Source organism: Dendropsophus ebraccatus, chromosome 6 (assembly GCF_027789765.1).
Source record: "Dendropsophus ebraccatus isolate aDenEbr1 chromosome 6, aDenEbr1.pat, whole genome shotgun sequence".
Classification (NCBI taxonomy): domain Eukaryota; kingdom Metazoa; phylum Chordata; class Amphibia; order Anura; family Hylidae; genus Dendropsophus; species Dendropsophus ebraccatus.
The window spans coordinates 86,219,112-86,243,323 of record NC_091459.1 but is presented as its reverse complement, the minus strand read 5'-3'; the positions used below and the strand labels follow the sequence as shown (position 1 = coordinate 86,243,323).

The 24,212-nt window shown below is 41.2% G+C and overlaps 1 protein-coding gene across 2 annotated transcripts in view; it reads left to right on the top strand.

Moving 5' to 3' along the window:
• KCNAB1 (potassium voltage-gated channel subfamily A regulatory beta subunit 1) overlaps nucleotides 1-24,212 on the top strand; it is a 214,543-nt gene that overhangs the window by 82,446 nt on the left and 107,885 nt on the right. The window contains exon 1 of one of the 2 annotated variants that reach the window (XM_069975299.1): nucleotides 5,765-6,293. The exons of the other annotated variant lie outside the window; for it this stretch is intronic. Coding sequence (XP_069831400.1) covers nucleotides 6,076-6,293 — 218 coding nt within the window. The 5' untranslated portion in view covers nucleotides 5,765-6,075. Of the gene's footprint in view, nucleotides 1-5,764; nucleotides 6,294-24,212 lie in introns of those variants that run through there. 2 annotated transcript variants of the gene reach the window in all.

The following is a 24,212-nucleotide window of genomic DNA, read 5'->3' as shown; positions in this document are numbered from 1 at the left end:
TACCAGTTTATTGGTGTGACATAAAACCATCACAGAGTGTACAGGCATAGGACAGACCTTAGGAAGACTCCAATGAGCTACTGGTGTGATACACACCCTTGAATCATGGCCACCATGCTTAGGGTACTTTTACATGGGCCAACTTTGGCCTGATCATTTTAGTACTGGACATATTAGACGGCCTGATTTTAACACTGGACCTATTAGATGGCCCAATACACCTGACACCTTACCTCTCCCAAACCTAAATCAACAATCAGCCAAAGATCATTTTCATCAGCTGATTGTTGTCTCTATAACATGGAGCAATAATCTGCCGATTCGGCCCTAATGGTGCGTTTACACAGGCAGATTTATCTGACAGATTTTGAAAGCCAAAGCCAGGAATGGATTTGAAAAGGGGAGAAAACTTTGTCTTTCCTTTAGGACCGGTTCCCTGTTTATAGTCCTAGCCTGGCTTTGGCCTATGTAAACGCACCATTAGTTTTAAGAAGGTTTAAATGGCTTAGCAGGTAAGACATGCCTTGTCAAATAGGTGATGACTTCCCCCACATATAGCCAAAATGGGTGTGAGATAACAAAACACCCAGAATGTGTTAAAATAAGAATACACTTGTTACGTGAGGTGAAATAAGTACAGAAGAATCATAAATGACGCACAAGGCCAACGGAGGAGAAAGCAGCCTGATATCTATTCTAAATGTTGATCGCATTTTTAATCCTAAATCCCTCTGCACATTTTCTTTACATATCCACTATGGCACAACCATATATTAAACAAATAAATAGTTTACACTTACATATCCATTATATGTAGCCTTAATAATAGATCAGTAGCTTCTTCCGCAAGTTTGACGCATTTGGAAATCAGGTATTGAACAGGAACGTCCAGAATGCTTCCAGGTCTCTAAGCCTGCGATACATATTTTCACCTCTATGGCAAGCACTTGGAAAGAATTTGAAGAGCCCTGGTTTTCATCAATAAAATGCACAGAAGCCCTCAAAGAATTTCTGGAACCTGAACCTATGACCAGTGTCATAAATGTGTTAAAGTATGCATATTTTATGTCTTCTATCAGTACAGCCCACATAACTCTTACTGCATTCTGTGCATTGAATAGTATATATAACATTAAGGCTATTACAAATCAAAGAATATTTTATTGGTTCCTGCACCTGAAAATTTCTTACATTGATTTACATAGTAACAGGTTTTACATGGGCTCTGACCACATCTGAAAAACCCCTTTATATTTAGTCAGGTAGCACCCATTCATTTTTTTACTATGAGGCAGAAGGGTAGGAGAAAATTTGTTGCCCAATGTGCAAACTCTCTGGGACACCACCATACATCCTGCAGCCAATATTTGTGTTAATACAGGTTCCTCAATAAGTGTATAAATGGTGGTCATGACGTCTTTAAACTGGGGACTATACTGTGTCACTGAGGAGGGTTTAGTGCTCATGTTCAACTGTATGGCTACTCTGTGATTCCTTGCATGTGGTCTAGTAGGCACTGGGCCCCCATTGCCTGTGCAGCTGCTGAAGTTGTAAGGTTGATATTCCAGCCCTTATGCAAATTGAATTTTAGAGTAATAGTAGTTGTAGAAGACATCCACTTCAGGCTATTACACTGCAGTGAGACAAAAAAAAACTATGGTAGAAGTTCTGCTTATCCAATTTTTCCAGATGTCAGGCCCAAAAAGCTATTAGCTAACAACCAACAGAGGGCAATGAAATCTGGTTTAGATAATCTCTGCTGTATGAATGTGCTCCAGTACATTACACATCTTAAGTCCTAGAGTCCTAGAGACATGATTGGGTGAAATTGCAATGGTTAAAGGGGTCATTCTGTGGTGCTGATTTAAACTGCCACACTCCAGACCACCTTGGTGATTTTTTGCCCTATTTCATTTTTATGGCCCATGAATTAACATGAATTTGTTATTTTGGCCTGTGATCCTTCCACATAATCTAATAAGCCCATTCAAATAAATGTCTCTGGCATCACTGTATGTAAGAATACCTCCTGGCTGGCACATTTGTAGTGGGTCTATTATTAGGGCATTGTCTATAGCTGGCATTGTTACAGGGCTTCTAATTATTATCAGCAATGTTATAGGGCATTGTTTGCATTGTTGCTTGCAGTGTTTTAGGCCTCTGATTAGGGCCAGCAATGTCTGCATTGAAAGTAATTTTGTGCATACACTTGTCTGATAGTCCCTTTACAAAACTGCATTGAATTGCTATAGATGTCAAATACTTGCAGGTCCCACCACTGGAACCCACACCTATTCTATGATTGTGTGCCATTGACCACCTCCAACAAACATGTGGCATGTGGTTTGTGGCATTTTGCATTAACTCCCATTGACATTAATGGAAGTTGCATAAACAGGATAGCACCATGACTAATACTGTTTATGTAATTCCGATTTAATGGGAGATCTGTATTTGCAAACAAGTTTATTATGGCAACTAGGGTGCCCTTACACACTTCTGGTCTGGCATTTTTCAGGCCCCCACGAAATAAAAATAAAAAAAACGGCGTGTATATTTGTGGTTTAGGTGTTTTTGTGTCTTAACCAATCCCCCCCCCCCTCCGCAGTCACATGACCTAGTTGCTGGACCACAAAAGGTTCCAAAAATGCCATATGCACAGCAATGGTGTTTTTTCACGATCAGAAAAATCCCATTGAAGTCTATGGGAGAGAACAAACAGCACAGTTTGCAAAACGCCACACTCTCAGCATGCCGCATTTTGACAAAACTACCACAAAGCCTTAAAAATGTCAGAAAGGGAAAAAAACAAAAACAAAACGCCACCCCAAAGAAACACTGTGTGTGTAAGGCAGATCATAAATTTCCATTGACCTAAACTTGGCATTTTCTTTGGAGTTTCTTGGGATCTTCTTCCCAGAATTCCCAAGGAAAAGAAATAAAAATACATACCCCCCACCCCCAACTTTTTACTATACTTAACACTGGAATGGCTCTTCTGTCCACTGCAGTTAGTCATTTTTGGTCAAGTGTATTTAGTAGGTGCCAGTGTTATGCCCAGAGTGGTAGAAAAAAATTGAATATGGCAGCCATCACACATGACAACATCATCATCAACATGGCTATATCAAACTTTCAAGATGAAAACTAGAAAATATAGGACCAACTGCATATTTGTATGCAGTGTCGGCCTGGAGTACCTGGGACCCACCAGAAGAAATGATCCTTGGGGCCCACCAATGAACAACCAGTAAGACACAACAGGCTGACCTCTGCTCCGCTCAGAATCTCTCCTGCCTCACTGACTCAATGTGATGTCTCGCCTGCCTCTGCTCTCTGCTATGAGAATTGACATGTCAATTCTTTGAGTGGAGGCGCGGGAGACATCACATTGATTCAGTGAGGCTGGCGGGATTCCAAACAGAGTCTGCAGCGTGGATTTATCTATCTATCTATCTATCTATCTATCTATCTATCTATCTATCTATCTATCTATCTAAGAATAGGAAAATGGAGCAGCACTTCAAGAGTTAAATAGCGGGTGCCAGCGGATCCTGGTCAGGATCAAGGAGACCGTTTGTATATAGTAGAGGAAAATCCACAGCACTCCTTAGTTAACAGTACGGTTTATTCATAGACTTGTGCAGCATACAAAAGCGTTTGTATGCTGCACAAGTCTATGAATAAACCGCACTGTTTTTAAAGTTTACTAAGGAGTGCTGTGGATTTTCCTCTACTATCTATCTATCTATCTATCTATCTATCTATCTATCTATCTATCTATCTATCTATCTATCTATCTCCTATCTATCTTCTTACTATCCCATATCTATATACAGTATATCCTATCTATCAGATAGATAGGAGCTAGATAGATAGATAGATAGATAGATAGACAAATAATAGAACAAAAGAGGATATAATTAATACAGAGAGCAGAAGTAATCTTACTCAAGAAAACAGGGGCACAGGTAGGCATGGAGGGAGACAGAAGATCCTGGACGCTGCATAGGGAGGTTGAAGAAGAAGGAGGGAGGACGCACACAGGCCCAGAGGTCACAGATCACCACACTGCAGGGAAGCACGGCCTGTGAAGATAACCCTGCAGCTGCCTCACACATACATCCAACACAGCAGAAATTGACATGTCAATTCTTTGGAGGCGTGTGAGACATCACATTGAGTCAGTGAGGCTGGCAGCGTGGATCTATTTATCTATCTCCTATCCATCTATCTATCTCCTAAAGGAGCAGTGGATAAAAGTGTCGGGTTCTGTGTGTGTGTGTGTGTGTGTGTGGGGGGGGGCATACACTGCATGTGCAGCCTGGCAATGTCTGCTGCAGGGGGCCCTGGTACATGCTGTCATCTGACTGGGTGAGAGTCTAACTTATGACCCAAGGACCCAGTCAGATGACAGCTTGCCCCTTCAGTTGTGGGAGCGGGTGCACACACTGACTAACTGTACCCCGCAACCGACTGGGACATTCATATTAAGTGTGCGTGCATGCTCTGCAGGTGCTGGGCTGGGGGCCCAGTCCGACACTATCTGTATGTACCTCTACCTTTAATATCCCACCTTTATATTACATTATCCTCTTGCCACATGAATGGTGAGCTCCTTTTGTAATATATTTTTCAAATACATATTAGTAGATTATACAATATCTATATTTAATCTAGTCTCAAGGTATAAGATGGCAATTTCTGTTTGCTTTCTGTACACTTAACAATGGCCACATTGTGCAGAGGCAGGTCAGGATAAATGTTTATATTTAGGATCAGTTCAATTAAGCCCGTCACTCACAGTTGTCCCTATGGGGACTTCACATACTTCTAGTTAAAAAGAGTATTTACAATATAATATTAAATATCTATGCGTTAGGTAGATATTTAAATGTCACTAAAAGCTCCAGTCCAGTCTCCTGTATGTTGGCTACTAGTTATAACTGAGCCTGTGGGGGTGGTCTTGCTGCAATGCTGCATATAAGATGCTGCTCTTATGTATAGCTCTTATGTATAGCATCTTCTCCCTTCTGGTGCAGTGTGAGTTTTTGGAGGCTCTAAGTAATTAGCTTGCTCTATAAAGCGTATAAATCTCTACAGTATTTTGCAACTACTGTCATCTCTGATCCAATACTGGCACCTAGCTGGATTGGACTGGGAGATGCTGCTTCCATTCTGCAGTGTCACAAAGCCAATTGAGGTTGTAGTGTATTATAGAAAAGCGCTGACACAGGTCCTGCATGCCTTCAGTGTATGATAATGGGCAGATGATGCTCTGCTCCTTATCCCCCTGCCCTTATGTCACATACTTAGAGAATACAGAGAGGTTCAGCCTGGCAGTAGGATATGAAGCTGTAGGATATAGGGTGCAGGTAACTTCTAGTTAACTTAGAAGTCCATGAGTGCAGACAGTATTCCTTGCATATCATTATTAGTCTATTCTGACTGGTGGAGCTGTAAATGCTTACAACCTCCACATTTCCCTTATGATGTGCTGCTAAGACATACAGCATGCTCCTCAGTTCTTAAAGAGCCATGCCCACCATCTGCCTCTCACTACATTGCTGTATGCTGGAGCAGAGCCTGGGCTAGAGCTTCACACTCAGCAGCAGCACATGAAAAGCAAGCTCCTGCCTGTCACATCTCACATCATCAAACTGATCAACTAGATGGAGATCTCCTGTCTATGGGGAGTCTGATGTGATTAAAGCTTCTCTCCAGGTCTGGGAGATTGAGTGCTCATCAGCTGATGGTCTACAGAGAGCTGGGGTCCTCACATATGGAGATGGACTGCCATTGATCTGTCCCTGGGACTGCAGCAGGACACCAAGTGACCAGCAAGTGACTATGAGGGCACAGGACTCTTCTGATTGAATTGCCTGCTCCTGGAGGATTGGATGGGATGACATGCCTGCTGGTGCCCTGAAGCTTACTGGTGCCATCCCAAGGACACCCTCCCCTCAACTCTAATCCTGTCACTCATTGATCTCTGACAGATTCCAGGAGGAGAGATCTATGAGCCTCTAAATATCCTGCTAGTGCTGCTTGATCGCAGAGAGTCCAGCAGAAGCCATGCAGGTCTCCATAGCGTGCACAGAGCACAACCTCAAGAGCCGCAATGGGGACGACCGGCACAGCAAGCAGAACTCCAGCGGCCCCAACGTGGTCAATGCAGCCCGGGCAAGGTTCCGCACCGTGGCCATCATCGCCAGGAGCCTGGGAACCTTCACTCCTCAGCATCACATCTCACTCAAGGAGTCCACAGCCAAGCAAACTGGCATGAAGTATAGGTAAGAATGCTTAGAGCAGATTGATGATAGATGATAGGTGATTGATACATGTAGGGGACCACTTTGTATTACCAAACTCTATTGGACTGGAGGTTTTCTAAACTTTTTCTATATTGTGCCATTACATGAAAGCATGAGCAGTGTGTAAGCTTCTAATATATCTTTATTTTCATTTATTATATTTTATATAATGTTACTTCTTTTGCCTGTTGCTTTTGTTACCTTCTCCAATAGTGATCACATATTCTGCAGCGAAGTACAGACACTCACCCCCTATCTCTAGTGCTAAGAGTTGTTACACCAGTTGAAGCAAAGTTTCTGCCCCTGTTTTGTGTACAGTATAGTGCCAGCATCCTCTGCAGCCATGTACAGACTACAATCACCCCCTGTTTTGTGTACAGTATAGTGCCAGCATCCTCTGTAGCCATGTACACACTACAGTCACCCCCTGTTTTGTGTACAGTATAGTGCCAGCATCCTCTGTAGCCATGTACACACTACAATCACCCCCTTTTTTGTGTACAGTATAGTGCCAGCATCCTCTGTAGCCATGTACACACTACAATCACCCCCTTTTTTTGTGTTCAGTATAGTGCCAGCATCCTCTGCAGCCATGTACAGACTAGTCACCCCCTGTTTTGTGTACAGTATAGTGCCAGCATCCTCTGCAGCCATGTACAGACTACAGTCACCCCCTGTTTTGTGTACAGTATAGTACCAGCATCCTCTCCAGCCATGTACAGACTACAATCACCCCCTGTTTTGTGTACAGTATAGTGGCAGCATCCTCTGCAGCCATGTACAGACTACAATCACCCCCTGTTTTGTGTACAGTATAGTGCCAGCATCCTCTGCAGCCATGTACAGACTACAATCACCCCCTGTTTTGTGTACAGTATAGTGCCAGCATCCTCTGTAGCCATGTACACACTACAATCACCCCCTGTTTTGTGTACAGTATAGTGCCAGCATCCTCTGCAGCCATGTACAGACTACAGTCACCCCCTGTTTTGTGTACAGTATAGTGCCAGCATCCTCTGTAGCCATGTACACACTACAATCACCCCTTGTTTTGTGTACAGTATAGTGCCAGCATCCTCTGCAGCCATGTACAGACTACAGTCACCCCCTGTTTTGTGTACAGTATAGTGCCAGCATCCTCTGTAGCCATGTACACACTACAATCACCCCTTGTTTTGTGTACAGTATAGTGCCAGCATCCTCTGCAGCCATGTACACACTACAATCACCCCCTGTTTTGTGTACAGTATAGTGCCAGCATCCTCTGCAGCCATGTACAGACTACAGTCACCCCCTGTTTTGTGTACAGTATAGTGCCAGCATCATCTGCAGCCATGTACAGACTACAATCAGCCCGTTTTGTGTACAATATAGTGCCAGCATAATCTGCAGCCATGTACAGACTACAATCAGCCCGTTTTGTGTACAATATAGTGCCAGCATCATCTGCAGCCATGTACAGACTACAATCAGCCCGTTTTGTGTACAATATAGTGCCAGCATCCTCTGTAGCCATGTACACACTACAATCACCCCCTGTTTTGTGTACAGTATAGTGCCAGCATCCTTTGTAGCCATGTACACACTATAATCACCCCCTGTTTTGTGTACAGTATAGTGCCAGCATCCTCTGCAGCCATGTACAGACTACAATCACCCCCTGTTTTGTGTACAGTATAGTGCCAGCATCCTCTGTAGCCATGTACACACTACAATCACCCCCTGTTTTGTGTACAGTATAGTGCCAGCATCCTCTGCAGCCATGTACAGACTACAATCACCCCCTGTTTTGTGTACAGTATAGTGCCAGCATCATCTGCAGCCATGTACAGACTACAATCAGCCCGTTTTGTGTACAATATAGTGCCAGCATCCTCTGCAGCCATGTACAGACTACAGTCACCCCCTGTTTTGTGTACAGTATAGTGCCAGCATCATCTGCAGCCATGTACAGACTACAATCAGCCCGTTTTGTGTACAATATAGTGCCAGCATCATCTGCAGCCATGTACAGACTACAATCAGCCCGTTTTGTGTACAATATAGTGCCAGCATCATCTGCAGCCATGTACAGACTACAATCAGCCACTGCCTCTAGTTACAGTTAAAGTTATTCCATGCTGATTCTTTTAAACAAGTTTTGCAGCTTCAGTGTACAGTATAGTGCCAACATATTCTGCAGCAGGGTATACAGAATGCATTCACTCCTGTGGATCCTGTCCCCTTTGGGGTTCCCAGGCTACAGTACTTTCCTTATCTCAGCAGCACACACACTCTGTGGTCACCTTCATAGCAAACCAATTAATCTGGGGGTGTTTGGGGAGAATAGTATAAAAGAGGATTCTTTAGAGGAAACCAAAATAGGGATGCGGTACCAACTTCTTGCAGATGTTGCCCTGCTTATATTCAGATACTCAGACCCATTAGCTAGGTGATGCCAGGCTGCAGGGCTAAACCCTAATATATATATATATATATATATATATATATAGAGAGAGAGAGAGAGAGAGAGAGAGAGAGAGAGAGAGAGAGAGAGCAAACCTTTTACTCATCATCCAAGAAATGTCTTCCTACTTCTGTTTATCTAGATAACACATAATAGAGATACATCTCTATGGGTTGTTCATAGCAACCAAATAAATGGAATATCTTCTCAGCAAGCCTGTGATTCTCAGCTGCAAACGATGGTAAAGTGTTGGCAGGAAATGTGAAAAGTGAGTTTTATTGCAGCACACTAAAGTTGTGGGAGTAAGAAATTATCATCATATGCCTGGTGTTAAATGTAGGCGTAGGGTATAATTTCCCTCCAACGTGCTGGGGGGATTTAAGAAATGAAATGTTTCGGGTAATGTGGAGCTGATGTGCTGTGACCCTGATTGATCATCACTGTATGAAGCTAAAGGGAGCTCCTGTGTTACTCATAAATCAGAGCTTAGAGTTAATGATTACTGGAAGGTGAATCCCATAAATAAGCGCTGTTATTTACATAGCTACTGTATTAGACGAGTGCAGTGATTTATCCTGCACAGCACATGGAGCAGAAAGTGATGGGGGTGTAGAAAGAAAGTGGAATATGCTGTAACTACTGCACTGCATCACATTATCATGATCTCACAGATGCTTGTACAGGAGTATGTTATGGGCCATAGACAGAACAATGTGCCTTAAATACAGTCAAAAAATTTTTTTTTTGTAATCTATGAGTGATGCATCGAGAATAGCAAACTGATGTGCCATAGACTGAAAGATAAATTTCATAACTTGTCGCCAAATATTAGTGACTAGTACTGAATTTTCGACAATTACAAATGGTTATATTTAGTCATGTTTGACTTGAAAAATTGTTGATTGTATACAACTATATTGGTACTGTTGTGTGTATCATACCCTAACGTTATAATGCAGCCATGTTCCTTACTGAATGTGATGCCTGGACTTGGGCACTGCTAGGTTGTGTTCAGTCTTTATAAGTAACTAAATACAGGTGGGGCTACAGTGTGATTGACAGCTGTGCTCTCCGCTCCTGCTCTGCCACAGTCCTGTGCTGCGAGATTGATTCACAGAGCTTACCACACAATAAAATATCATTTTTATAGGTATATATGTGTGCATGTTTGTATGTATGACACATATTTATTATTGCATCTCTCTGCAGCACAACAGATACAGACGCACACAGAGTAATGTAATATAATTAAAGGTTCATATAACATGTATATGTGGTGCAATAGGAGACTGGGAGAGAGCATTGATAGGGAATCAAAGTTTACAATGCAGCCTTAGTACCACCAGGATTTAGCCATAATTTATGACACTTTTATTCTAACATTGGAGAGAAGAAAAGGCTGTTGTGTTCTTTCTACAGCCCTTCTTTCCTCCCCATTTACTGTCACCTGTATCCTTGGAGACTAGCTAAGGAGATTTGGTCTGCTTTCCCTGATAAGCTGCATAAGGGTATGTTCACACGTAGCATAAAACAGCCCCATTTCCAGCACTGCAAAAAATTAAACCATCATTACTTACAAATGCATTCAATGTTTTAAAATCCTGCCTTGTAACGGAACAGCTAAAACATGGGGTTTGATTATTGTATCCCAGCTACTATTACAATTCAGTTACACTTGTTATGCTGCTAAATTATTTAACTGCGGTTTAACAAGTACAGTACATTGATTCTGCTCTTCAAGTGCTGTGTCTGTTACTGGCAGATAGTATACAGTATATTATTGGCAATTAGTGGTGGCTGTGATACAGAACTGTAGATAAACTTAGTGCTTAGAGTGGTAGTAGTGCACGACTTGGAAATAGTCTACGTCTAAGGTACTTGTATTGGCGTTACATATTTTTGATGGCTTGTCAACTACTATATGCCTGCGTAATCCTGAATTTAGTTCATGCAACATCTTGATCATCTAATATCTTGATTGGTCAAACAGATTGTTAATGGAGTTTCCTATCTTTTACTGATACAGAATATTATAATCAGATTAAAGGGACCCCGCCAGTCCTGGAATTTAAGGAACTTGGGTACCCATGGCTTTATCTGGGCACAGAGACAATCCTCTTTACCCAGTGTGCACAGAACTCTGTAGATGAGTTTTCATGACAACATACAATGTGCATAAAATTTTGCCTCTGGTGCTTCGATTAGATGTTATATCTGTGTCAGGAAATCTGGATGACAACTATTATGACCGCCATTTCAGTATTTACAGGGGTCGTAGGTAACAATTTTCCCATTGTGTCAGAAAAGAAAGGTCGTAATGATTTATAGCAGTTAGGGCTAGGTGTACAATGTGGATAAACTGTGCATTTTTTTGCATAGGAAAATCCACATCATTTCCACAGGTAAATCTGCAGTGGTAAGGCCATATTAAATTGTGTTGTTGGTTTTTTTTTTGGTTTGAATTAATTGTGGATTTGCAGCTGGGTATTTTACACTGGAATATGTTAATGTTATACATATGTGTATCTGAAGTCCACATCTTTAGTTTTTCTCAACAACTGCAATTTATATTCAGACTTCCCCATTTAAATCATTGGGGGCAAGCTGCATTAAACTTCTGCATAGTTAACATGCTGTGGTTTTTATATCCGCACTGCAGGTCAGTTTTTTTTATGCAGCATATACACGAGCTTTCTACAAATCCCACCCGCTTTGCCGCTACTGTAATACACTGCAAGTTTTTAATGTGTAATTCCACCCTGCAAGGAACTGAACGGCAATTATATCAATGATTGTTGTAAATGATGTACAGTAATGTAAAGATATGCTTGTAAGGAAGATAGATAGAATAGATTACGTATATAATATAGTCAGGGACAGACGCATAAATCATGGCAATAAAATATGTATGTATGTATACATCATAGCCATAATGTTAAAACTAAGTGAAGTGAATAACATTGATTATATCATTACAATGGCGCCGTAAGGAGAGCAGTATATATGGTGGCAAGTGAAGCCCTTGATATGTTGGAAGCAGGAACAAATTCTCTTTCCTGTGGATAGGGATAACTTTGTTAGATGAGAAAACCCCTTTAACCAGTTACAAAGGCATATTGTCATATATTTGACTGCTCTCATTTTATGTGCTAATAACTTGTGAAACTTTAACTTATCCAAGTGATTCTTAAAGTATTTTTTCATGACAAAATGTCTTTGTTTACTACATGTTTATAGTAAATTGTGGTCGATACATTAATTCTTTTTTTGTGAGAATCAGCAACAGGAGACAGGGGAGACAATCATGTACAGCAACAGGAGACAGGGGAGACAATCGGGTACAGCAACAGGGGAGACAATCAGGTACAGCAACAGGAGACAGGGGAGACAATCAGTTACAGCAACAGAGGACAGGAGCAATGATTAGATGGCAACAGGGAAAAGATGAGGGTCAGGGTAGGAAGGGGTTAATTGGGGTTTGTACTGCATCTGTACTTTACTGTGCCACAGGGCTGTTCTTCTTGCTCTGATCTTCTCCCACACACAAACAATGTAGGGGATCAGACCTAGAAGGGCTGTCCAAAGCCAGCCCCTCTGGTCATTTTACACTTTGACTGGTCTATCTGAAATGACGGACCAATCACAGTGATCCTTTGGTGAGGCAAGTGCTGACAGTTTAACTCATTCCTGTACATGTACTTAGGGTTGCATTACAGTAACCCCAGACGTACATGAATTAGCATAAAGGGGTCAAAGTATACACAGGCATATTTACTATTCCTGTTCCTGTCATCTTTTGCAATCCACAATACGGCCATTCACATGGCTGTATAAAATATGTGTATATTTTAAAAATGAAGCATATACTAATTTGATATGTTTTACAGGGATTAAAATATGGATGTCTGTATTTGATCCATATTGCGTCCGTATTTCATCATTCATTTATTTTCATTTATGTCATGAGTTTTTCAAACTGTAATTCAGTCTCTTGTCTATAAAGACAGCCCGCATTATTTACTGTTCAGAAATAGGCACTGAATACTGTTGGAATACTATTTCATCTTAAATACGCCTGTATTCCAGATCCGTATCACGGCTGGTTTTACATACGTTCGTTTGAAGCTGGCCTAAAGCTGTATTTGATATAATTTCCACTGAATACAAGTATGCTATGATTCATCTCTAGCCCTAAGAGGCTTTATGGAGATGTTTAGAGAATATGTACTGAACGATGTATATGTGAGGCTTGTCATATTATATAATCATCTTTTAGATAGAGGAATCTGTACAGCAAGCTGAAAATTGTAGGTGCTATACTGAAACTAATTAAAAATGAATGTGAAATAGAGATCCATGAATAAGTGCATTCATTGAAAACATGCCCATCTGCTGTAAGGCTCATCTGAATTGTGATGCAAGCCTTCCCCGTGTAAATACAGATGGCAAATCTTTTAGCTCAACTTGATTAGAAAAAAAAATGTTTCATTGTTATGCAGCAGAACCGTGTAAAGCTGAGTTTCTGGACATTTCATGGCAATGTCTGCAGGCATTAGCAGAGTGGTCTTGTTTGCTGGGCAGATAGTACAAGATCATATTAAGGATTTCTCAAACAGTTCCACATGACATTGTTACCGCATCTAAATATAGGGTGCCCAACTAAGCTTCATTTCATACCACATTCCATACCATTTTAAATTAGGAACTCGAATCCTTATTTATAGGTCTCCTTAGTATTTTATTCTATTATGGAAATATTACATATACTGTATACACTATATGGACACTCATGATCCCTGAATTCAGGTGTTTCATTCAGTCCCATAGGATAGTAGCAGGTGTATAAAATCCAGCCCCTACTGATGCAGTTTGCCTTTATTCTAAGGGGGCCTTTACATAGAGAGATTTATCTGACAGATTTTTGAAGCCAAAGGGCCCTATTCCACCGGACGATTATCGTTTGCATAATCGTTAACGATTAACGATCTCAAACCACCGCTATTGCGAAAGACCTGAAAACGTTCACTCATTTCCATGGAACGATAATCGTTACTTATGATCGTAATTGCGATCGTTTTTTTTGCTATTTATTCGCTATTGCGTTCGTATCTATTGCGAACGACCGAACAATGTCTCATTCAATGCGAACGTTTTGCGAACGAGCAACGATAAAAATAGGTCCAGGTCTTATAAAGCGATCAACGATTTCTCGTTCGGTCGTTAATCCTTAAGTCCATTTCAACCGAACGATTATCGTTTAGATTCGAACGATTTAACGATAATATGAACGATAATCGTCCGGTGGAATAGGGCCCAAAGCCAGGAATAGATTTGACAGCAGCCAGAGTGTTCTGCAGGGACCGGGCAGAATAAGATATACTTCTATAGGGGGAGCGCAAGTGGGGATAACACTTATCAACAGGCACACATATGAACAGCGACAAACACACACCACCAGACCATATGAAACAAAATAAAAAAATTCATTGCGGCGACGCATTTTCAATTTAGTTTCATATGGTCTGGTGGTTTGTGTGTTTGTCGCTGTTCATATGCAGCGATTGACATGCGTGCTTGTTGATAAGTGTTATCCCCACCTGCACTCCCTCTATAGAAGTATATCGTGCTCTGTCAGGTCCCGGCAGGACACTCTGGCTGCTGCTGATTCCTTCTCAACGCTGTTGTGGTCTTTTGTGGAGCTGCAGTGTCTTTTGAGGCTTTCACTAGAGTTGTTTCTATCCTAGCACAACCTAGCAAAGTGAATGAGACTATGTATAGGAATCATCCACCTCTATGATATTGGACATACTACACTAGGTAGCTCCCTTCGCTTTGTTTATTTTCCTAGGAATTGATTTGAAAAGAGGAGAAATCTCAGTCTTTCCTTTATGACCTGTTCTCTGTATATAGTCTGTTCCTGGCTTTGGCTTCAAAAATCTGTCAGATAAATCTATCTGTGTAAAGGCACCCTGCTTTTTAAGATTTTTCAGCCGGAAATCTGTTGTAGATTTGGAGGACAATTCATGGTAGAAATTTGAACTGGATCTTTGGATTTCGCCATAAATGTGCAGTTTGATATTCTGCAGATATATACATCGAGTAGATTAGCCTTATGCAATGGCTTTTATTTAATCCCCCCACTGACTGCACTTCCTGCCAGCAGCACTTTTTATAACCTTCTAGTTTCTATGACAACAGCATAATGTAGGAACTACAGCAAATATCACAGTATTAGAACATGAAATTGCATGCAAACAGGGTGGGACACAATACCAGGGGCGTAACTAGAAGAGACTGGGCCCCATACCAAATTTTTAATTGGGCCCCCTCCTCTCCCCCATCCCACTCTAGGTAATCCCTCTTTGTTTGTTTGTTTGCCCTCCACCCAGTAGCTAGCATATGTTAGGCATCTCCCCCCATGGTAGACATCTTCCCTAGTGTCCCCCATAATAGCAATCTCACTTAGTGTCCCTTGTGGTAGGCACCTCACCTTGTATCTCCCATGTACATAGTGTCCCCCAATAGACATCTCCCCTAGTATCCTATCCCTTCCAGTGCATAGTGTCTCCCATGGTAGGCAACTCCCTTGGTGATATGATGACAGCTCAGGAGGCCCAGTGTATTGCAGGCAGGGCTGTATTTACCCGTGGTCCGGTGCCTAGGGCAGCACCTTGCAGGGGGGCAGCACCAGGGAGCAGGGGGAAGAAAAGACATTTTTATTTATTTTAATTTTTTTTGTCTCCCACCTCCTGTTCAGACTTGCCAGCAAATCTGGTGTCTTTTCAAAAGGGGGGTGGGGGTTTGGGGTATAGTGGTATTGGTCAGGTCTGCTGTAGAGGTGTTAAATATGATGCCTGGAGCTATCACCTACCAATCTACCAATCTTGTGGTGAAATTTGTTGATGTTTTAAGTAGTTAAAAACCATGAAAAATGTGATTCAGACAATAATTTTACATGTAGAGAAGTGCATATGGCCGAAACCACGGTCCCATTTCTTCATGATGCTAACTGGTGCATGAAGATGGGGCGTCTTCACGTTTAGTGCCTAGGGCAGCAGTAGCTATTAATACGACCCTGATTGCAGGGATGGGCTCCCTGATGTGGTGGGCCCCATAGCGGCCTCTATGGTCGCTACAGTGGTAGTTAGGCCTCTGCACAATACCATACAATGCAATACAGTTTTACTCCACCCTCATTTCTAGCAGACGGGGGAAGTTTGGGAGCATTCAGTGTGCAGAGCCCAGGACACTGTACAGAAATGGACCACCCAGAGGACACTTGAAAGTAAACATACTTTCTTTGGTCATGCAAGTAGAATAATCAGCCACTGAGGTATACTAGCACTAATTAAATGTGATGTGTGAACATTGGCCTACACACAGTTTTCTGTAGATAGAATTCATAACATATGCAGAAATCAGTTTCATTGATCAATTATCCATGTTTCTTTCTTATTTCCATGAAGGCAACATCTGTTGTGAGAGTTTTGACATTGTTTATTCCGCAGGTTCAAAAGCAAATTGTAGAATCTACGAACAAAATACATTTACAATGGGATGTAATTGAGAGATTCCACACTGAGACCCTGATCAGGACTCTTCATAATATGTGTTCATTGGAGCGCCCATGGATAGACCATGCTGAGTTCTGCTAATTCATTCTGATGAGTTGAAATAACTCACTGATTTGCAGAGGGGGGTTGTCGGCATCACTCTGAGCACTAGAGTTGTATTAAACACAAATAACAAGGTAGTCACAGAGCGAATGGATCGACTGGGCCTACATGTCTGATGTCTGATGGTAAAAGTAGTTTTTTATGGAATCTTTCAGATTTGACTTTAAATGTATACATTTTTCCAGTACATCTTTATAAACTGGAATTACAAGGGTTAATGAATAGTGGTGAGCGAATACTGTTCGATCGAATAGATATAGGTATTTCATCTATCGAATATTATTGAATAGTTCGCCAAATATTCGATAAGCGTTCAAATCCCCCAGCTTCCGGTTTTTACCTCCAAGGGGTCGAATAGATGTTTTTCAATAATCGAATACTTGTTCCCATAGACTTTAATGGGATCGAATATTCGAATATTTCACTATTCGCTCATTACTATTAATGAAATATTTGCCATAACACATTGTCTTATTCTTCAAGGTAAATAATACAGAACACACTTATCCCACAGAGAGACAGAGATTGGGGGTCTCTAACACTGAATGCTCTGGATCAAAAAATTTTATAGCGGACCCTAGGAATGGTAAGATAGTAACTCTTTTAGGTAGCTGGGACCTAATGTTTTTCCCCATGGCTTTAAAGGTCTGAAAATAAATTTTAATAGTTATTTTCCATTTTGGAGGCAGTGAAAAATTAAAGTGTTGTGGATCGAAAAAGCCACAGAGTTAGTTTCCCTTTGATTGTCATTCATCACATATCTTGTATATTCCAACTTCTTCCAACTTCTCTTACAATGTGTAATAACCCATGTTTTTCCATTCATCTATAAACTGTCATCACGCAAAAGAGACTAAAAAGAGAAAATAGAACTCAATAGAAGTCTCTATGATCGGTTGTAATGAGTGTGTACAAAGGTGCATCAGCCCCAGGGGTGAACAGAAGCTTATAATTAATTTGGGTTCACATAACCTGAAAAACTCCAAGAAGAATCACTCTTCTGAAAAAGAATGATGCAGTATGTCTCTGAAAATCTCATTTTACTGACACTGCTACCTGTGATTGATTCTTTTATTACACATGTGAGCAGAAGTCATAGAAGCTAAATGGATGAAAAGATGATGCAGATATATAGTACGCAGCTATTAATATGTAAAGGGAAACTATCAGCAGGTTAGTCGAATCTAACCTGCTGATATGTCCCTATTGCACAGGAGACACCGAGGATGATGGTATGTTTCTTACCTTCATCCTCAGTGCTGTTCCTGTGCCCTTAGTCATTTACTCCACGGTCCTGTGAGATTGTTAGGAGCACTCGGGCACCGTTAGAACAGGTACTACAGGTACTAAACATCCCTGCCTCTCCACATAGTTTCTGTGACACCCTGTGCTAGGGTACCATGTAAATTATTGAATAAACACTCGATGGGATGGGCTCAGCATCAGCAATTCTGGTTTGCATTATTTCAATAAATGTTTACTGATCAGGGGGGCATTCTGCTGTTCAGTAAGTACAGTAGCAGGGTCTCCTGTTTTTGCTGTCTTTGACAGGTGTCCCTGACACAGTCAAAATTTCCTTAAAGCAATCCCAATAACTTTGGATTTGATCATCTTTCTTCTACCTCTTTCTTTCATCCTTACAAATGGTAACCATGAGTATCCATCCAGACATTTATTTAATGACAATGGTTGGCAAAATTATGTTAGTCACCCTTTAGATAAGTTCTAGGTGCAGTTTCTATTTGAAAGAGTAAAAAAATACTGGTCCCTATGTTACCAATACAGTAAAGCGTGCAGCATAGTCAGAAAAGATTGCATGAGATGTGCCAAGTTCTGCTTATATAAATGCCTGTCATTATTTTTTGGAGGTTGTCAGGCAGATTGTCAAATCTCAGATTTATATGGGAGTTTTGCCAAAACTAATTCTGACATTGCATTGTGTGTCCTTGCTTCCTCCCCCTCCATTCTCTCTCTCTTCTCTTTCTCTCCATACATACATTTATATTGAATCCCACAGCTGGTAGGCTCCTGTACCATACAGGTCACATAAGGTTTACATTCCCACCACCCATTCACATAAATCTTAACACAAAGCATTATGTATTGTGACGCAGATTGTTCACAAATAGAGAATTACACTTCATTGTTTATATGTTTCATCTTTCTGTAGTGCTTGCATATGTATTTATATTTGGAAAAAATAACATAAAAGCTGTCACTTACATAAGATGTTACCCACCAAGCCTATGTTTTCCTCTTGGCATGTGCTGTGTTAATATGCATCTTGTTATAATGAGCCTCTTGTGCATGGTTTGTGTCTGTCACGTATTATAGAAGAAGTGACAGAGCTGCTGATTACTGCTCATTGCCCCACAATACATATTCAGATCCACTCCTTCATGTGGAGCGCTGGTTACTGTGCAGCATTGCAGGGGGAGAGGTTTACTGTAATCTGCTTTTTTGTAGACATTTCAGAAAATCTGCTTATTGCTATCCATCACCTGGAAACAAAAACTAATTGAAAGCTGTCGCACCACACATAAAAGTCAAAGCTAGTGGAATAAACTTTTACTGTTTGCTGCTTTATCAATTTGCCCCTTTTCCATGGCGTACGCCTTCTGTATCCCCTGCTGACCGCATGGGTGGGGACACAGCAAGGCGGGGAGGCGGCCATTTATCATGATTTCCGCCTGCTAGAAGGCATAAATCATGCTAAAAATCTACACCTGCTAGAAGCAGGTGCATATTTCCTGAGCACAAGTTGCACTGGGCCCAGGGCTGGACGGGTTTACTTTATAAATGTCCGGTCTTCATAAATGTCCCCCATTGTGTATAAAGAGTCGTTAAAAATATTTTTTGCAGAAATCTATAGTACAGGCGATTTTAAGAAACTTTGTAATTTAGTTTATTAGCCGAAAAATGCATTTTTATCATGAAAAAGCAGTTTGAAGCTCTCCCTCCTGTCTTCATTGTTCTCTATGCAGAGGGGAAGGGTGGAGGGAGATGAGGCACCAAAACAGGACAACAAAGAGTTAATTTACAGCTACATCACCAGGCTCTCTCCTCTGACGTTAGCACTGATCTCTCTGACCTTTGAATAGGGGGCTTTCAGCGGCTCCCTGCTGTGTTATCCTTTGTTCTCTGCCCTCTGCTGCAGACTAATCTCCCTCCTCCCCCCTCCCCTCTTTACAGAACAGACAGGATCCGACTGATGTAAAACAGTTGAGATTTCCTGATTCTAAGCAGTAGATGACAGAAAGGAGAGGAGGGCGCGACCTGGAAAAGTATTTTTAAATGCAGATAATGGCGTATTTGCCTAATAAACCCAACTACAAAGTTTCTTAAAATCGCCTGTACTATTGATTTCTAAAGAAAAAAAATAAAAATTTTACAACTTGACACTTTAAGTCACTTTCACCAGGTAGTTCTAGAACTATCTTTCAATACCAAAGCACTATTGAAAGTAGACATATCAAGCCTGCACCTATAGGCTATATTCACACATAGCATTTCTTCAGTCTTTGAAAAGACTAATTAAAAGATGGACAGAAATACTATGTGTGAACATTCCTGTCTCAATTAATATACAGTAGTTATGCTTGTAGGACAATGCAAATCCATTTGTTTAGTAAACTGCTTAGTCTAGCCACTGCTTTTAAAGCAGAGTGATGGTTGGTAACCCAGACAATGAGCTGTTAACTGTTAAATGGGAGGGAGAGAGCAGCATATCGGGAGAAAGAGGCAGGTTTAGTAAATAAATACAATTGCACAACTATTTACTTTGATGAGTCCTACAAGCTTAACTATGTTAGTCGAGACATAATTACCCTTTAAACATACACATATACAGCATATACAGTGGCGTAGCTACCATAGAGGCAGGCTACACAACTTCTATGGGGTCCAGGCCCCCCTCAGCAAAAAGTGACCTGCCTCCCTAGTAGCTACAGTCCTTCCAGCACTGACAGAGACAGGATTCCCGACAGAGACAGTTTCTCAGCACTGCCTCTGCAGCATCTCCTCTGGCACGATCCACCCTCCAGTGCCTTCAGCACTCCAGTGCACCATGGGCCCGCAGGGAGGGATGCACAGGGAAGGTAAGAGCAGTCCTGTGTCCTTCTGCTTAACTTTATTTACTGCATTGTGTAAGTGACCCAAAGTTCACTTACATGCTGCAACACAAAAAAGGGTTAAAAAGAAGGAGATCTCTGCTTCACTGCTAGTGCAGTCAGGTCAGGGGTTATCAGTGCACCAGCAGTAAAGCAGAAATCCCCTTGTCTTCTGCTTGTTAACCCTTTTTTGTGTTGCAGCATGTAAGAGAACTTTGGGTCTCTTACGCACTGCAGTACATAAGGGGTTAAGCAGAAGGTAGTCTGCTCCTGCACCTTTGTATTTAACCATAAGGGCTCCTAATGGGTTCTTATCGTAAAATTTGGTGGACTGACAGAACAAGCAGCTATTTGCTCTTTGTGTTGTGCATAGGGTAGGGCCCCATACTGTTTTTTTGCTATGGGGCCCCATGAATCCTAGCTGTCCACCTGTATATCTCTCATGTGCATGAGAAGTGTGACTTTGAACAACTATTCATTATATCAGTTTGTCCTAGAAGAAGAAGCAGCAACAAACATATAACTCACCTAAAAAGCTAACATGGCAAATGATTGTAATCTGACAGGCATCCCTAGCCAGAAAGACATATGAAAGTAGAATCCTCCTACTCATCATTCATCTAAAGAAGTGACTGAGAGAACAGAACAGGAATCCAAATAGCAATGCTTTAGTAATATTTAAAGGGTAAGCCCAAGGTTGAGCACTGTTTGATAATGTGTATGTATACATGTGGTGGTGGTGGTGGTGGTGGTGGTGGTGGTGGTGGTGGGGGGGGGGGGTATCAATGACCAGGAAATTAGTTTTTCAAAAGTATCAAATGGTTGTGCAATTGTTAAAGGACAAGTGCCATGAAAACCTTTTTCCCAGTAATTGAAGCACATTGCAAAGTTATATAACTCTGTAATATGCTTCAATCACCTATCTGCCTCCCTTCCCTGTCTTTTCCCCCCTCCACCCCCCACCAGGAAGTGTCCTAACTCACACAGACCTAATGACTGTCGTCACCGTCACCAAGCTCTTCTCTCAGCTCCTTCTCCTGTTACACTAGCCTCCCCCCTCCCCTGCCTTGTCAGGTGACTCAGCTTGCTCAGCTCCCATTGGCTGAACAACTGCAAGCCATCACTTGGACTGGGGAGGGTGAGGCTGCTGTAACAGGACCTAGAGCAGCCCTCCTACTGATGACTCATCCTCACAAGAAGGAGCTGCCTGGTGACGGTGACGACAGTCATTAGGTCTGTGTGAGTTAGGACACTTACTGGTGGGGGGTGGAGGGGGGAAAAGACAGGGAAGGGAGGCAGATAGGTGATTGAAGCATATTACAGAGTTATATAACTTTGTAATGTGCTTCATGTACTGGGAAAAAGTTTTTCATGGCACTTGTCCTTTAATGTGTGTTTTTAAATTTGAGATCAAAATATGAGAAAAGCCACAAATAAGCAATTGCTTAACATTTTGTAACAACTTTTAACTAAAGCCTATACAAAAACCATTGATAAATCCACCCCCCCCCCCAAAAAAAAAAGTAAAAAAAAAATTGTATGTTAATATTTTGTGTTACATTTGCTTGCACTAATCTTGAAATACAGAATGTGCTATAGTCTACTGTTTCATGTACAGTTCTTGTGGTCATCATTGGAAAGAGTGTGGTCTCAGTCACATATTCAGCAGCATAGCTGGACTGCTGGGAAATTACAGGTTTATGGCCTGCAGGAATGAAAGTTCAATTACAAGCTATGATATAGGTTATAATTTAGGACCAGTAAGAGATAAATAATGGAATCATGTATAAATGTTATTTCAGTTTACTCAATGTGATATGTATGTTCTTTCTGTAAACTGTTATAGTATTTAGTGATAGACATTTAAAGTAGCGAGTGACATTTCAAACATTAAAAGGCCCACTAATGTAGCCGTTGTGTTGGCATGAAGAGTGCTCTGCTCTTGAAGGAGAAGACTGTTGAAAATTTTTATTAAAGTATTGTATTGCCCCCCCCAAAAGTTATTCAGGTCACCAATAAACACTTATTACGGGAAATGATAATGTCACGACCCAACTCCCAGAGCTGTGAGGGCTGTAACTGCTGGAGAGGATGATAGCAGAGGTATGCTCAGTGTCCCTCCAGTGCCCTGTGTCCTTCAGTGTCCCCCTGCCATCATCCTCTTCAGCAGCAACGGCCCGCATAGCTCTAGGAGTCGGGTCGTGACATCACCATTTTATCCAGGAAGTGAAGCCTTGATGCAGTAGTAAGTGCAGGGGAAAAAGCACTTTATGAGCATTTCTCGTAATAAGTGTTTATTGGTGATCGGAATAACTTTTGGGGGGCAAAACAATACTTTAATAAAAATTTTCACTGGACCTTTCCTTTAAGGTTGTCAATTTACTCTACCCTGTTGGTAAAAGTCAGGGAAAGCAACACTGGGTGGTTGAACTTTTAACAGTATTATGGGGATAGCCAACTCGCCTGAGTTGTTTTTAACAGCATTTAGAGATATGCTTTACAGCAAGTCCCATAGACACAAACACAATAGATTGGAATGTTTTCTAAGCATGCTCTGTGCAGAGGTCATTCAACAGGGAGGGGGAGGCTTAGCTGTGAATGGTGGTAGAGTTTCTGTTATCTGTATACATTTGTTTTGTTTTACTGTAGTCCTGTGATAGAAGTGATATTTGTTTTCTCTATATAACAGGAAGTGTCAGCTTATTATTAGGCTTAGTGGCCAGAATGAAACTGCAAGATTTATGGAATATTTTAAAATATAACAAAATTTGAGAAAATTTTAAAGAATGGGCTTTTTTCTGATGAGACATTGCCTTTAAGAAAGAAAAGATGCTGCCAGGTATATCTGCCAGAAATACATTTGTTTATAGCTGAGTCAAGTATGAATATGTAAGGGGCAGTTACAAGTAATAGAGTGAAAACTAAGGGCCATGTTAGATGGCTCAAGCTTTATTGTAAAGGAGTGCTGATCTCGGTAGTCATACCGGTAGCACTGCATGAGTGATCAGTAGATTGTTTGTGAGACCCTTTGTTGCTATCACTCATCATCCACATGTTCCTTTTACATTGAACAATTTATTTATTGATATTTTTGATGGGTCAAAAATGTCCCAATCAGATGCTAAAGAGCAGGGTTTTTTTTTATTTTTCATTAGGTACAGCATATGGGCACTGCACAAGACAGATTCCTAAGGATATACAATACTCTATAATGTAACAGACAAAGAAAATCCAAAGATAAAGATATAAGAGAAATTGTATCAAGAAACACTAAGGTGTTTGAGTTGTGTGGGTGGGTTTTGAGTCGTCAGAAAGTCTTTCTTCCTCATTAGTGTTCTTATCTTTCTAAGTGTTAGTATTATTATTTTACGATCAATGGCCGCACTTTATAATCAGGTATTAGTGTTTTTATCTTGAAATAACATTGCTGCTCATTGGGGTCTGGTGAAACATCTGACTCAGTCATGAATCTTTTATTTTACACCACACATAAATCCCTGGGGCTTCTTACTACCTCTGACTCACATTGCAGAGCTAAAAACTGCAGCTATGAAGCTTACAGAAGTGAGCTCATTATCATCCTCATTCGTTAAACTGTGCCATTAATGGCTCAGAGATTAACACCATGACACTCGGATGTGTAAGACAGTCACATGCACCCCCTGCA